At 46.0% G+C, this 12,762-nt stretch overlaps 1 protein-coding gene across 2 annotated transcripts in view; it reads right to left on the minus strand.

Moving 5' to 3' along the window:
• Positions 1-12,762, minus strand: part of CAPN14 (calpain 14) — a 36,799-nt gene that overhangs the window by 9,177 nt on the left and 14,860 nt on the right. For both annotated transcript variants that reach the window (XM_061156240.1, XM_061156241.1), the window contains 8 exons: positions 12,472-12,557; positions 8,880-8,954; positions 7,512-7,675; positions 6,042-6,205; positions 5,530-5,538; positions 3,474-3,679; positions 2,037-2,073; positions 1,256-1,312 (listed from right to left, as the gene is read on the minus strand). In XM_061156240.1, coding sequence (XP_061012223.1) covers positions 1,256-1,312; positions 2,037-2,073; positions 3,474-3,679; positions 5,530-5,538; positions 6,042-6,205; positions 7,512-7,675; positions 8,880-8,954; positions 12,472-12,557 — 798 coding nt within the window. The remainder of the gene's footprint in view (positions 1-1,255; positions 1,313-2,036; positions 2,074-3,473; positions 3,680-5,529; positions 5,539-6,041; positions 6,206-7,511; positions 7,676-8,879; positions 8,955-12,471; positions 12,558-12,762) is intronic.

Here is a 12,762-nt window from a genome sequence, read left to right on the forward strand (position 1 = left end):
GAAAAGCCTCTCCCACATCTGCTTAGCACAGCACATATGCCATTTCTGGGCAGAATAAGTGACACTGTTTTCTTATACATAAGGACGTGACTAGACATATAATTAAATCCAAAATTTCATAAGAACTTCAACAACAGTTTAACTGAGTGTCAAATTCAGACTGCCCCAGCAGGGCAGGACTCTTAAGAGGTAGACAAATAGAAGTGTTTCTCAAACTGGGTTCTATAGAGATGCTGCAAAAGTTTAGCAATTGAGTTTCAATTTTATTCTTATTTAACTATCCTTAGCCAAGAGTCCAGATTTCCATTCTAGACTTCATCAGAAGCCACTCTTTACATGGACATTTGACTTTAAAATATGTTAATGAAATGTAAGTACCATAAATTTGAACTTATAAAATGGTTATGATACCTGTTTATATTTATCTGTTTTATATATCTTAGGATTCTCTATGAGATTCCCTTTGATAAAAGGACTGCAGCAGAAAATGTTTGGAAACCCCTGGCATGGAGGAAAATTCTTAAAAACATTACACAGATTTTGATGTAGCCTCTATGACTACACTAAGCAAATGCCAGTGTGAAAAATGAGAAAAGATGGGAAGGCAGGCAACTTGTGAATTAAATCAGGAGTGTTACTAATGCAGGAAGTTCATGTTCTTCCAGTTTTAAATGACATCTCTCAGATGTCAGACCCAGATTTCTTGCCCTGTTCCTAACTGGGTTTACTGTCCTACAAGTTAAGAATGGGGTGGCTTTCTGTTGGTGCTCAGACCTGGGTCAGCCCAAGGAAAGAACTTGAAAGGCTAACAGGTGGGTAACCTTCCTCTTCCCCAGTCCTCTTACCAGTCCCATCCTCCACAGGGGACCACCCACGGGGTCTTTCTCCCTGGGTTTCCCTCCTCCAGACACCCCAGGGCTCGTCATGGCCACACCCCACCCTCCCCTCCCAACACTGAGTCTCACCCCTGCCATGTTCCATTTTTTCAGGGTTTAAAAATTGAAGTTGTTTCTCCCACAGCAAATCAAGGTAGCTTCCAAGAGCAGATATGCATTATATAAGAGGCTTCTGAAAACAATGGCTCTATTCATTTGTCTAAAAACTTGAGGGCTTTCCTGGAAAGTGGCAATTTGGGGACTAGGAAGCCTTAAATCACAACTTAAACACAGGATCAAGCAGAGACAAACCCATTCTTCATGAAATTAGAAGCTCCCCAGCTTCCCCTGCTCCTCGTTACCTCCCCTGGTCAACTTACCTTTTCAAAGAGTTTGGTGAAGAATTCATCCTTCCCTTCACTTTGGTCTACAATTTCCTATAGAAACAGACATACAGAAGGACAAGGTCATTCCCTGAACAAATGGACTCTCATGCATACACTAATGGGTCATGGCCCCCAGGCCTCTGAAATCTATAAACTTGACCTTGAGCACTGCTTTAAATTTTCTACCATAGCCTTCACACACACCCCTTGTTTCTCTAACCCTCAGTGGCTTGGGAGAAGTAGCAAACCATGAAAGGGGCAGAAGAAACACCAGGTAGAGAGAAATAAGAGCATGGATGTGTAACTCATGCACAAGGGCTCTGGGCCTTCAAGACCAAGGACCTGATCAGAAGGGCAGTTCTCCTGGTACAAAAACAGCAGAATCTGAGGACTTTCAGGGCATGATAGATAGATAACACAATATATGTGCCATAGAAGGCTTCCCCAGTGGCTCAGCGGTAAAGAATCTGCCTACAACGCAGGAGACAAGGAGATTCCAGTTCGATCCCTGGGTTGGGAAGATCCCCTGGAGGAGGAAATGGCAACCCACTACAGTATTCCTGCCTGGAGAATTCCATGGACGGAGGCTGCAGTCCATAGGGTCGCAAAGAGTCGGACACAACTGAAGCGACTGAGCATGCATATGTGTGCCACAGAGTAGGGCCTGCAGGATCTGTGGACCTCTTCCCCCTAAACCCTAAACATGAGGGGAGAAACCTGCCCCCCCAGCTTTGTGAACAGATCCAGTCATGTGGAAATCCACCTGAAAACTCACCTTAGAGAAGATGACACTGGAATTGCTGCCAATTTCACTGAGAGGGGAGAAAAGACAGACTTATTTCTTGGGGATAGCCTTGGGAATCTTTTGGCCAATACCCTCCCTCATCTTCCCAGTTCCTTAGCTAATGCGCCACGCGGGCCTTGCCCGGCTCCACCTCATGCCCCACTTGCCCTTGAAGTGTGAAGTCTGGCACACAGCTCAGCACTTGGCGGTACTTCTCCACCTGCCCTGCGTTCTCACCCCCTGCATTTGCTCAAGATGAGCCCCCCACCCCGACCCCATGTGCCCTTTCCTCCCCCTTCCCCCGCACCTTCATCTAACTACACACAGTCACACATTAAGGCTCAGAGGTCTCATAAGGCAGTGAGACCCAGGACCAAGTTAAACTACCTACGCCCAAAACATGAAGGAAAAAGAACTGGGTCCTAAGTACTGAAGGGCAGTCATGTCAAAACAATCCTTGGCAAAATACAGGCCTACCTCATTTCACTGTGCTTCGCTTTATTGTATTTTTCACAGATTAAAGGTTGGCGGCAACCCTGTGTTGAGCAAGTCTATGGGCGCCATTTTTCCAACAGTATTCACTCACTGTGTGTCTCTGTCACATTTTGGTAATTCTCACAATATTTCAAACTTTTCATTATTGTTTTATTTGTTATGGTGATCTGTGATCAGTTTTGTTATTATTGCAAAAGATTCTAACTCCTTGAATGCTCAGACAATAGTTGCCATTTTTTAGCAATCAAGTATTTTTTACTTAAGGTATGCACATTGGGTTTGTTTTTTTTTTTTTGACACAATTCTATTGCACAATACTACAATACAGTATAAACATAATTTTTATACACACTGGAAAACCAAAAACCCCTGTGACTCTCTTTAATGAAGTATTTGCTTTATTGCAGTGGTCTGGAACTAAACCTAAGGTAGGCCTGTTATAAGTTCGGCTGGGGTGTATGTATATTGAATTGTCTGAGCCCAATAGTTGATGACAGCCTCCCTCATCTGAACAAGCCCAGTGCCTCCTGTAGGAATCACCACCTCCATGAAGCAACCCCTGCTTCCCCCAGGACCGTGGAAAGTTAGCTCAAATGCTCCTCCTTGATGTTCTCCTAACACCCTGGGCAAATAAACACTTGCCCCAGACAAAGTGCCACATAAATAACTGCTCACATATCTATGTCCTTTCCAGACTTTGAGCTCCTGGAGGGCAGGGCCCAGGCCTTTCTAGCTTTTTCTCTAGCAGAGTGTTCATTTGTTAGGAGAGCAGGGAGGAAAAAGTGAAGGTGTCTCCATGCAGAGAGCGGCCCTGCTCTCGGGCTCACCCTGTCTCTCTTCTGTGTGGTCACAGAGACCCCTCCACATTTTCCGCTTACTTGCCCTCCCTTGGCCCAAGTGGACCCCAATGTCCGGGAGAGGATTGGCCCTTACTAAAAGATGTGCTTCCTGGAGAAGACTCTGAGGACGAACTCAGACTCCTGCCGGGCCTCAGATGTGCAGGGCACGATCACGTACATCCCTGGCTCCAGCCACAGTTCCTGGCTCACTTCCTTCTCTGTGAGAAACGTCACAGGGCGACTCAGGGAAGCATTTTTCCAGAAGAACTCAGAGGGCAGTTTCTTCTGGGCATCAAAGCTCTGTAAATGGAGGACAGAGGGCAACAGATGAGGTGATCACCCAGGGCTGTGGTCAGGCCTGGGCACCTTGTCCAAGAGCCAGGACTAAAGTGGCCTCTGATTTGCCAAATGCTACCTGCCCCAGTGGAGGGGTGAGGAGTGGAGAGAAAACACCAGAACATGTCCTGAGTAGGCACCTCTGCTGGAAACTTACATGAGGCTGAATACACTGGTCATTTGATTTGACTTTGTGTTAAAACAACATCATGCGTAGAATGAGGTGAGGAATGTCACTGCGTCTACACATACACGTTACAGTTGAGGGTCTGAGGCTCAGATAAGGTAGGTCGTCTGCACAGAGTTACCCAGCAGGTAAGAGTCTCTGCCAGTACTGGAATTCAGGGCCGCTAAGCCCCAGTGCCCATGTTCTAGATCCTTCCTGATGCTGCCTCCAGGTATGCGCTACAGTTTCAAGGTTGATTATGACATGATTGTGGTCACAGGTGCACACATACCACCAGCCATCTCCCTCCATACAGATCACCTGGACATTCCACACCATCTCAGGGAATATAGCCTCATTAAAGGGAAAGAGGACTGGCCAAAATCCAGAAGACCCAATCAGAGGTCTGGTTTGTGTTTTGTTTTTACATCATATTTTCATTCTCTCTTCCTCGCTCCCTCCCTCTTTTATTTCCCCCTCGGCCCTATTTCTCTCTCTCACTTCCTCTTCCCTTGGCTCTCGTGCAGGCTGTGGTGGTCCATACGGGGATGCACACCTTTGCTGATAAAGACACTACACCACGTAAAGACATTTCCCCCATTCCACTCAGGGCTGGGGAAACGAAATGTATGTCCTAGTCCTGCTTGCTTCCTTATTGAGAAAATGAGAACTAGAGAATCAGTCCGTTGCTGTCTTTGCCCTGGCTTCCAGGAATCTCAGAACTCACTTTTACAATCAGCTGTAGCAGCTGTCCTATGTGTAATGTTCCTGGTAGAATCAATTGCTTCCTTCTCCATTGTCCATTTATAAATTTTTTCTCTCCAGGTGAATTCTATAACTGGCTCATGGTTTTGCTCTGTTTACACTTTTTATTGTAGGTTGACCTAAATTCTATTTAGGAATAGGCTTGATATAAATAACTTTTTCTTTTTAAATTAATAGGTAACTTTGGAAGCACTCAGTATTCCCTCGGGAGAGAAGGAAAAAAAAAAAAAGCCCAAACCAAACTAAGACACCCAATGCAAAATGGTTTCTTTATAAAAATCCTTTTACTCTAATCAGTCTAATCTGAGAAAATTAAGTTTTTCACTCCTGTTTTCTTTGGGAAACAAAATAATAGCTACCACCCTTCAGAGGCCAGGATAGCTCAGGCCTTCTTAACTGATCCCTCTAGGCTGCCACTGCAGCTGAAACAGCTATCCTTGTCCCCTGCCTGTGTTTTCTGTTTTGTTTTCCCAAGCCTTTGTCCCTGTTTCCTAGGCGGTGGGCTGTATGGTCTCCTGTTGTCCCCTCTGTTATAGATCTATTTTATTATGGGCTTCATAACTCAGGCAAGATTGTAATTTATCATTCTTCCTCTGCTGTGACAGTCTGCAATATTTGCCCTAGGTATTTATGTAGAGATTTAATAAATTCTAAAATTTATTGGTTCTGCATCAGGCTCAGACGTCTCTACAGAGGCATAGGGACATTTGGGAGTCCTTGGATAAAAAAGAACAGCTGATGTTCTTTGCTTGCACACACAGGCAGTTGGCATTATTGCCAGCCCTTTCCAGAGCTCCTTACATAAGGCTCCTGCAGTCACAGTGACACCAGCCACAGGGGACATCACTCCCAACCAGGGCCAGAGGGCAAGTGTGAGACTCACCTGGTTCACCTGAAAAACAAACAAAAAAAAAAGAGGCCTCATTAGGCGCTGATCCAGCTCTTTCACAAGCACAAATTCTAACAGAGGCTGATTTACAAGAAGACTCTACCCAGAGGCCACTGCCCCTCCCAGAAGACTTGTTGTTCTAGTCAGTGACATTTTAACCCATCATTAGAAATTCTGGAAAGGGGTGAGGCAAGGTAAGGTTGGCTTGGGGGGAGGGGCAAAGGGAACCAGAATTAACTGTACTGTGTGCCAGGTACAATGATAATCACTATCCACAGGATCTTCTTCTGCTCCACCCTTTGCATAATTATCACTGTCCCCATTTTACAGATGGAGAAACTGATGTTCAAATGCAAGGAGGAGGCTTGTTTTAGATCATGTATTCCCAAGGGACAGAGACAGGATTTGCACCCATGGTGGACAAAGGAGGTGGGCAGACAGAGACAGGTGGTAAAGAGGACAGGGAATGGGAAGAAAGGATAAGACCCCACGAGAGGCCTACTGACCCTGAAGAGGTAGAAGCCAATGGCGAGGTGAGGCTTCCGGTTGCGGTGCCGGTGTCTGGGCTTCTGGAGCAGGGACACCAGCACGCTGCAGAGCATCTGGGACCTCCTGCCCTCCTGGGGCCTCCAGACCGACAGCAGGAACTGCGGGTTCTTCCAAAATGTGTCTGGGGCAAAACACAGCAAGGTGAGACAGGTTTCCCTAGCATCCTGCTCGCTAAACCACAGGGAGGGGCACAGATCCAGGGTGCCTGCCTGGGATTCCCACTCCAGGGCCACCTGGACAGAGCTGGGGCCTCTTCCACCATAGCTCTGTCCCTCTCCCACCCACCTCCTCCACCTCGGGTTCTTTTGTGGACACACAGGCCAAAGGTTACTCTCCCTGTATTAATAGTTTTGGCCCAGCACACTGCCTGGCACAGACTTTGTGTCCTGTATATTCATTGCCTGGGTTGGTGACTGTGTTAACTAACTAGAGAGTAGATGCCCCTGGTGCCAGGGCAGCTCCATGTTAATGGAGACCAAGCCTTAGCTTATGGGCAGCTTCAGCCTTTGGGGGGGACATTGCTGCTACTGGTAAGTCGCTTCCGTCGTGTCCGACTCTGTGCGACCCCATAGATGGCAGCCCACCAGGCTCCTCTGTCCCTGGGATTCTCCAGGCAAGAACACTGGAGTGGGTTGCCATGTCCTTCTCCAATGCATGTATGCATGCTAAGACGCTTCAGTCGTGTCCGACTCTGTGCGACCCCATGGACAGCAGCCCACCAGTTTCCTCTGTCCATGGATTTCTTTAGGCAAGAATACTGGAGTGGGTTGCCATTTCCTTCTCCGGGGGGCACATTGAGGGGGAGAGAAAGTCAGAACTAAGACCACTGTGACCTTGCTGAGATCCTACCCCTCTAATCTTTCCTACCATGGAGATGGCTCAGTACCTCCACTGTGGAGAAAGGGATGCAGTCCCCAAACCATTGCACTTGGAGAATGTATATGTGTTCATCTCTTGTACTTGATGACCTGGGAATCCTTGACTTTGTTTCCCTATCAAACTCTAAGTAAGGCGGGCCTGATACATACAATATAAATACTAATTTCAATCCTGCCTGTTACCCCGTTGTTACTTCAGCATATCAAAGGCCTTGTCCGAAAACCACAGAAAGATGTAACTTTTCTATTATGCGCATGCACCTGTGGACTCCTGGTGCTGGTTGGGAAAGAGAACCCACCCTCTACAAAGTAGCAACCCCAACAGATGGGCAGCTTGACAGCATTCTATGCCTCTGTGCAAATTAGGACAAAGGTGTCCCATCTTCCCGCTTGACACAGCCCAGGGCCAGCACACACAGTTCGGCCAGCAAAGCCCCCTACCTCCTCAGCCAGGTGCCCTGGGCAATGGCTCTGCCCACAGCCCCACCTTTGCCTGGAGAAGCTGCTACATTAGACACGAAAGCCTCTGGCTTCCATATACAGACTCACCTCGGGGCGATTTCATCTGGCCCCCAGCAGTGCTCCCATTCTTCCATCTCCCCTCCAGCAGGGTGTATGACCACTTTTGGCCCACCTCCTGAGTCAGCAGGCCTGGGCTCAGTTTACAGATGACCAGAAGCATGAAATGTGCTTTAAAGTCCCGCAGTGACATCCTGTGTAGAGGATGAAAGAAAGAAAAGAAAGTGTAGTCGCTCAGTCGTGTCCAACTCTTTGTGACCCTGTGGACTGTAGCCCACCTGGCTCCTCTGTCCATGGGATTCTCCAAGCAAGAATACTGGAGTGGGTTGCCATTTCCTTCTCCAAGGGATCTTCCCAACCCAGGGATCGAACCTGGGTCTCCCATTTCACAGGCAGATGCTTTACCCTCTGAGCCACCAGGGAAGCCCATGGAGATGACATTCAGTCATCAGGACCAGAGGGAAGCTGTAACTAAGGACTGGGCACCTAGCCCTCTGTAGACCCAGAGCCCCATCCTCCATGCCCTCAAGCAGACCCAGGAGAGTGCGGCTGGCTGGAGCAACATGAGGGTCCATCACCAGCAAGTGGTGCTACGGAGAACTCTCTGTGGCTGAAAGCAGCCTCCAACAATGGCTGCCTGAGGGCAATGATCCTGTGCCACTGATGGTGGTGATAAAGCAGAATTGGGGTATTCATAGCTGTCCATTGATTTACACATGTTCAATGAGAATCACACAGATTTGTTCCTAGTCATCTCTTGATAAAAAAGTCTTTGCCCCTGCAGGCTAACGTTATGGCCCAAGGCATGCCACCTGCAGCAGCAGATACTCCATTCACACTCTGTAACAGGAAAGTAATAGTATTTTTAGGGCTCTCGAGTTCAATGACCTCTTTAAGAATAAGTCTGAAAAGGATTGGTAAGGGGAAAAGAGGGGCCCATGGGACAGGTTGGAAGTTAATAGTAAGGGTGAAATGCGGAGGAAACCAGGAACAGGTGGGTCTCATGTCAGACACCCAGAAGCAGCATCAGCTCAGGGCGTCTGGTGGTCTTTCATAAAAAGAGGTGAGAGGCTTTGGGGTGGGTGGGATAGTACTGCTTTGCTCTGGAGGGCACAGGTGCAGTAGCTTATAGTTTGGCAAGAAACAGCAGTCAGAGAGGAGGTGGTGGCCACCCCCACGCTCTGCTCTGAGCACCCACTGAGCTCCATGTCACAGGTCTCTGCTCTGATCACAGAGACTGTGGATGTTGGATTGCCCTGCTAGGATGTGAGCCCCTCAAGGGCCTTCTTGGTCTCCTAAAAGAAGTGCCTGGCATATACGAGGCACCCCATAAATGTCTGCTGAATGGATGTCCTAATGTAAGCCAGGGCGTGTGTTCTGAGTCCCTGCATCAAATACCAGAATTCTCCATCATCATCTTTTCTCAGCAGCATAATCTTCTCCTTGGGGCTCAGTAGATCCCACATACTCGAGCTGAAAACAGAAAAGAAATGTTTTCATGGGGGAGGAATGGATTACAAAGGATATGCAAGAAATTCTTCTTGCATTATAGAGCAGAAATTCTTTTGCCCTATAATGGGCTTAGTCGCTCAGTCTAGGCACATCACTTACTCTGAGCCAAGCTCTGGACTAGGCTCTTGACATGTTTTATTTTATTTTTTTGACATGTTTTATTTTATTTAAGGATAACAACAATTTTACAAACTGGGGGCTTTTTATTGTCATTTTTGTGTGCATGCGTGCTAAGTTGCTTCAGTTGTGACCGACTCTTTTGTGTCTCTGTGAACCATGCCCCTCGAGGCTCCTCTGTCCATGGGATTCTCCAGGCAAGAATACTGGAATGGGTTGCCATGCCCTCCTCCAGGGCATTTTCCCAACCCAGAATCAAACCCGTGTTTCTTATGTCTCCTGCACTGGCCAATGGGTTCTTTACCACTAGCGCCACCTGAGAAGCCCCACTGTCATTTTTAGAGATAAGGAAATTGAGGTTAAAAGAGATCAGGTCACTTGCTTGAAGCCACAAAGTTATTAAATGTCAGAACTACCACTGGAATCTATATTGCTATTTCTTTTTTTCACAACCCGTCATTTTGGACTTTATTTCTGGCCATAGAAGAGTAAGGCTTTCATGTATCACTTCCCCACTATAAACAGCTAAAAATGGGACAAAATACAGGAAATAATTGCTTTTAGACACAGACAGCAGGCAGCACAGAACTGTGACCCCAAGAGGAGGGAGACAAATGAAGTGAGCCCTAACACTGACTAGACTCCTGCCTGAAACTAATTCCCCAGACACTGATGCAGGGACAGGGACCCCAAAAGAGCCTGGCAGTCTTGCTAAGTGTAGGAGACAGTCTGAAGTTCAGGGAGGACAAGGAAGCTAGAATTTGCTGGAAACAGTGCCCAAGAGAAGAGGGCTACTTAAGGAAGGAGCTCCAGAGAACTTCATAGGGGGTCCCTTGAGTCTTTGACTAAAATAAAATCTGTGCATACATGAAATGAAACCCCACAAGACTGAATTATACTGAGAACAATTCCCAGAGTTGACACTAGGTTGGAAATCATTTGAATTCCCACCAGCCAGGGTTAAAAGACCTTATAGAATACGTGGGGTCTTTTATAAAGAACCCAAAGATTCTACACCTTAGTAGTGAGGTCAAATTATCCCCTCAATAAAGTTTTTCCTAGATCTGTCCTAAAACTTCAGAGTATCATTTTAATCCCTAAGCAACTAAATTTACAATGTCCAGCATCTAATAAAAAATTACTAGGTGTATGGAGAAGCAGAAAATGTGATCCATGACCAGGAATAAAAACTGACCTAGAAATAAGAGAAATATGATTGAACTAGTCTATAAGGACATTAAAACACCTATTAGAAATATGCTCCATGTTCCCAAAGATGTAAAGGGAACTATGGACATAATGAAAAGAGAAGTGAAAGATATTCTCAAATGGTATCTCTAGATTTAAAAAATATTTTTTTAAAATGAAAACTACTTTGGATGAGACTAACTGCAGATTAGACACTATGGAATAAAGTCCATCATTTTATTTAATCCTTATCACACTTCTGGCTCAAAGAAGGTTGCTTAAGATCACACAGCTAACAAAGTCAATTTAACTCATTTTTTTCTCAAAACAAGCACTTGTTTTCCTAAACAAACTACTAGCAACAGCATTATGATGCTATATTTCTGTAACACTTTAAAATTTATGTATATCTTTGGATGCCATTTTTCCACATAGACCCAGTCCCTCTGACAATTCTCTTTATTAAAACGTAATAAATAGAGTGCAGTGCAACCTATCAGGAGTAAAATTCCACTTATTTTTCTGAGCCTTCAATTTTTCATCCATAAAAATGATTCAGTGATGATGCACATGTGAAAATGTTTCTGTACTCTTAAGTGATATGTGAAAGTGAAAGTCACTCAGTTGTGTCTGACTCTTTATTATCCCATGGACTATACAGTCCATGGAATTCTCCAGGCCAGAATACTGGAGTGGGTAGCCTTTCCCTTCTCCAGGGGATCTTCCCAACCCAGGGATCCAACCCAAGTCTCCTGCATTGCAGGCAGATTCTTAACCAGCTGAGCCACGATGAAAGCCCAAGAATACTGGAGTAGATAGCCTATCCCTTCTCAAGCAGATCTTCCCAACCCAGGAATTGAACCAGGGTCTCCTGAAGGCAGATTCTTTACCAACTGAGCTATCAAGAAAGCCCCCAAGTGATATGTAGAGTTAAGTATTACAAATCTTCATTGCCAGAGGGGAAAGGACTATAACACTTGGTCTGCCTTTCTGCCTGTGCCCTATGCCAGCCCGTAGCCTGTAAAGCCCACATTCCTTTAGGGTTGATTTTAGGCAGAAACAATCCAAAAGTAGGCATCTAATCAGAATGTCCAGAGGTCATTAAATGTAATTAGAGTGTAGGGGCCAATCCTGATCTGTCTGACCCTGACTCAACAAGTCCAAGTGTACACTGATTAGAAAGAGCAGTGGACTAGATGCCAAAGCTTGCTTGAGTCATGCTGCGAGACCTTAAAGAGTTCACTTAATCCAACCAGTCCATCCTAAAGGAGATCAGTCCTGAATATTCACTGGAAGGACTGATGCTGAAGCTGCAGCTCCAATACTTTGGCCACCTGATGCGAAGAACTGATTCATTGGAAAAGACCCTGATGCTGGGAAAGATTGAAGGCAAGAGGAGAGGGGATGACAGAGGATGAGATGGTTGGATGGCATCACCGACTCGATGGACGTGAGTTTGAGCAAGCTCCAGGAGTTGGTGATGGACAGGGAAGCCTGGCTGCTGCAGTCCACGGGGTCGCAAAGAGCCAGACACGACTGAGCAACTGAACTGAACTGAAGCATCAGTTTCATCATAAGTAAATGAGGATAAAATCACCTACCTTATAATAGTGTTGTTTGGAGGACTCAGTGAAATGATAAAAATTCAAAAGGTTTAGCACAATGCTGGCAAGCTCTCAATAAATATTAACTTTAATTATAATGAATGAAGTGAAAGTGAAAGTGTTAGTTGTTAAGTTGTGTCTGACTCTTTCCAACCCTATGGACTATAGCCCGCCAGGCTCCTTTGTCCATGATTCTCCAGGCAAGAATACTGGAGCGGGTAGCCATGCCCTTCTCCAGAGGATCTTCTCCACCCAGAGATCAAACCTGGGTCTCCTGCATTACAAGCAGATTGGTCTGCATATTTAAGCATTGTATATGCATGTGTGTGTGTCTGTGTAAATCACTTTGCTGGACACCTGAAACTAACACAACATTGTAAATCAACTATTATTCAAATTTAAAATAATAATAATTATAAACATGAGGGATTGAACCACACAGTCTAAAAGCTTTCCTGATTCAACCTGAGACCAAAAGCATGCACTGGAATTCGTGTGCCAACAACAAACTTCTTTGCCGCCTTCACCTACCCCGTCCTCACCCCTCCCAGCCAGTCTCAGACGTTCACCTGTCACTCCAGTCTCCTCTCCACTCTATCTTCCCCCAGGGGTTCCGCAGCTTCACGAGATACTCAGGTCCATGTCTGGTGGTCACCTACACAAAATGAGAACCAGTTCAGGTGGCTGGGCTAGAGGGCCAACAGCAAATGCTGCAGATATCTGGGTGAGATTCATGCCTACAGCTGAGACCTTGAAATGAACCATCAAAGGCCCTGGGAGTTGGCAGAGGAGAAAATGGCTCTGCTGTTTTGCTTGCTGTGAGACCTAAGGCAAGTTACTTAACCTCTCTGTGTCTGTTT

The sequence above is a fragment of the Dama dama genome, chromosome 11 (genome assembly GCF_033118175.1).
Source record: "Dama dama isolate Ldn47 chromosome 11, ASM3311817v1, whole genome shotgun sequence".
Taxonomy (NCBI): domain Eukaryota; kingdom Metazoa; phylum Chordata; class Mammalia; order Artiodactyla; family Cervidae; genus Dama; species Dama dama.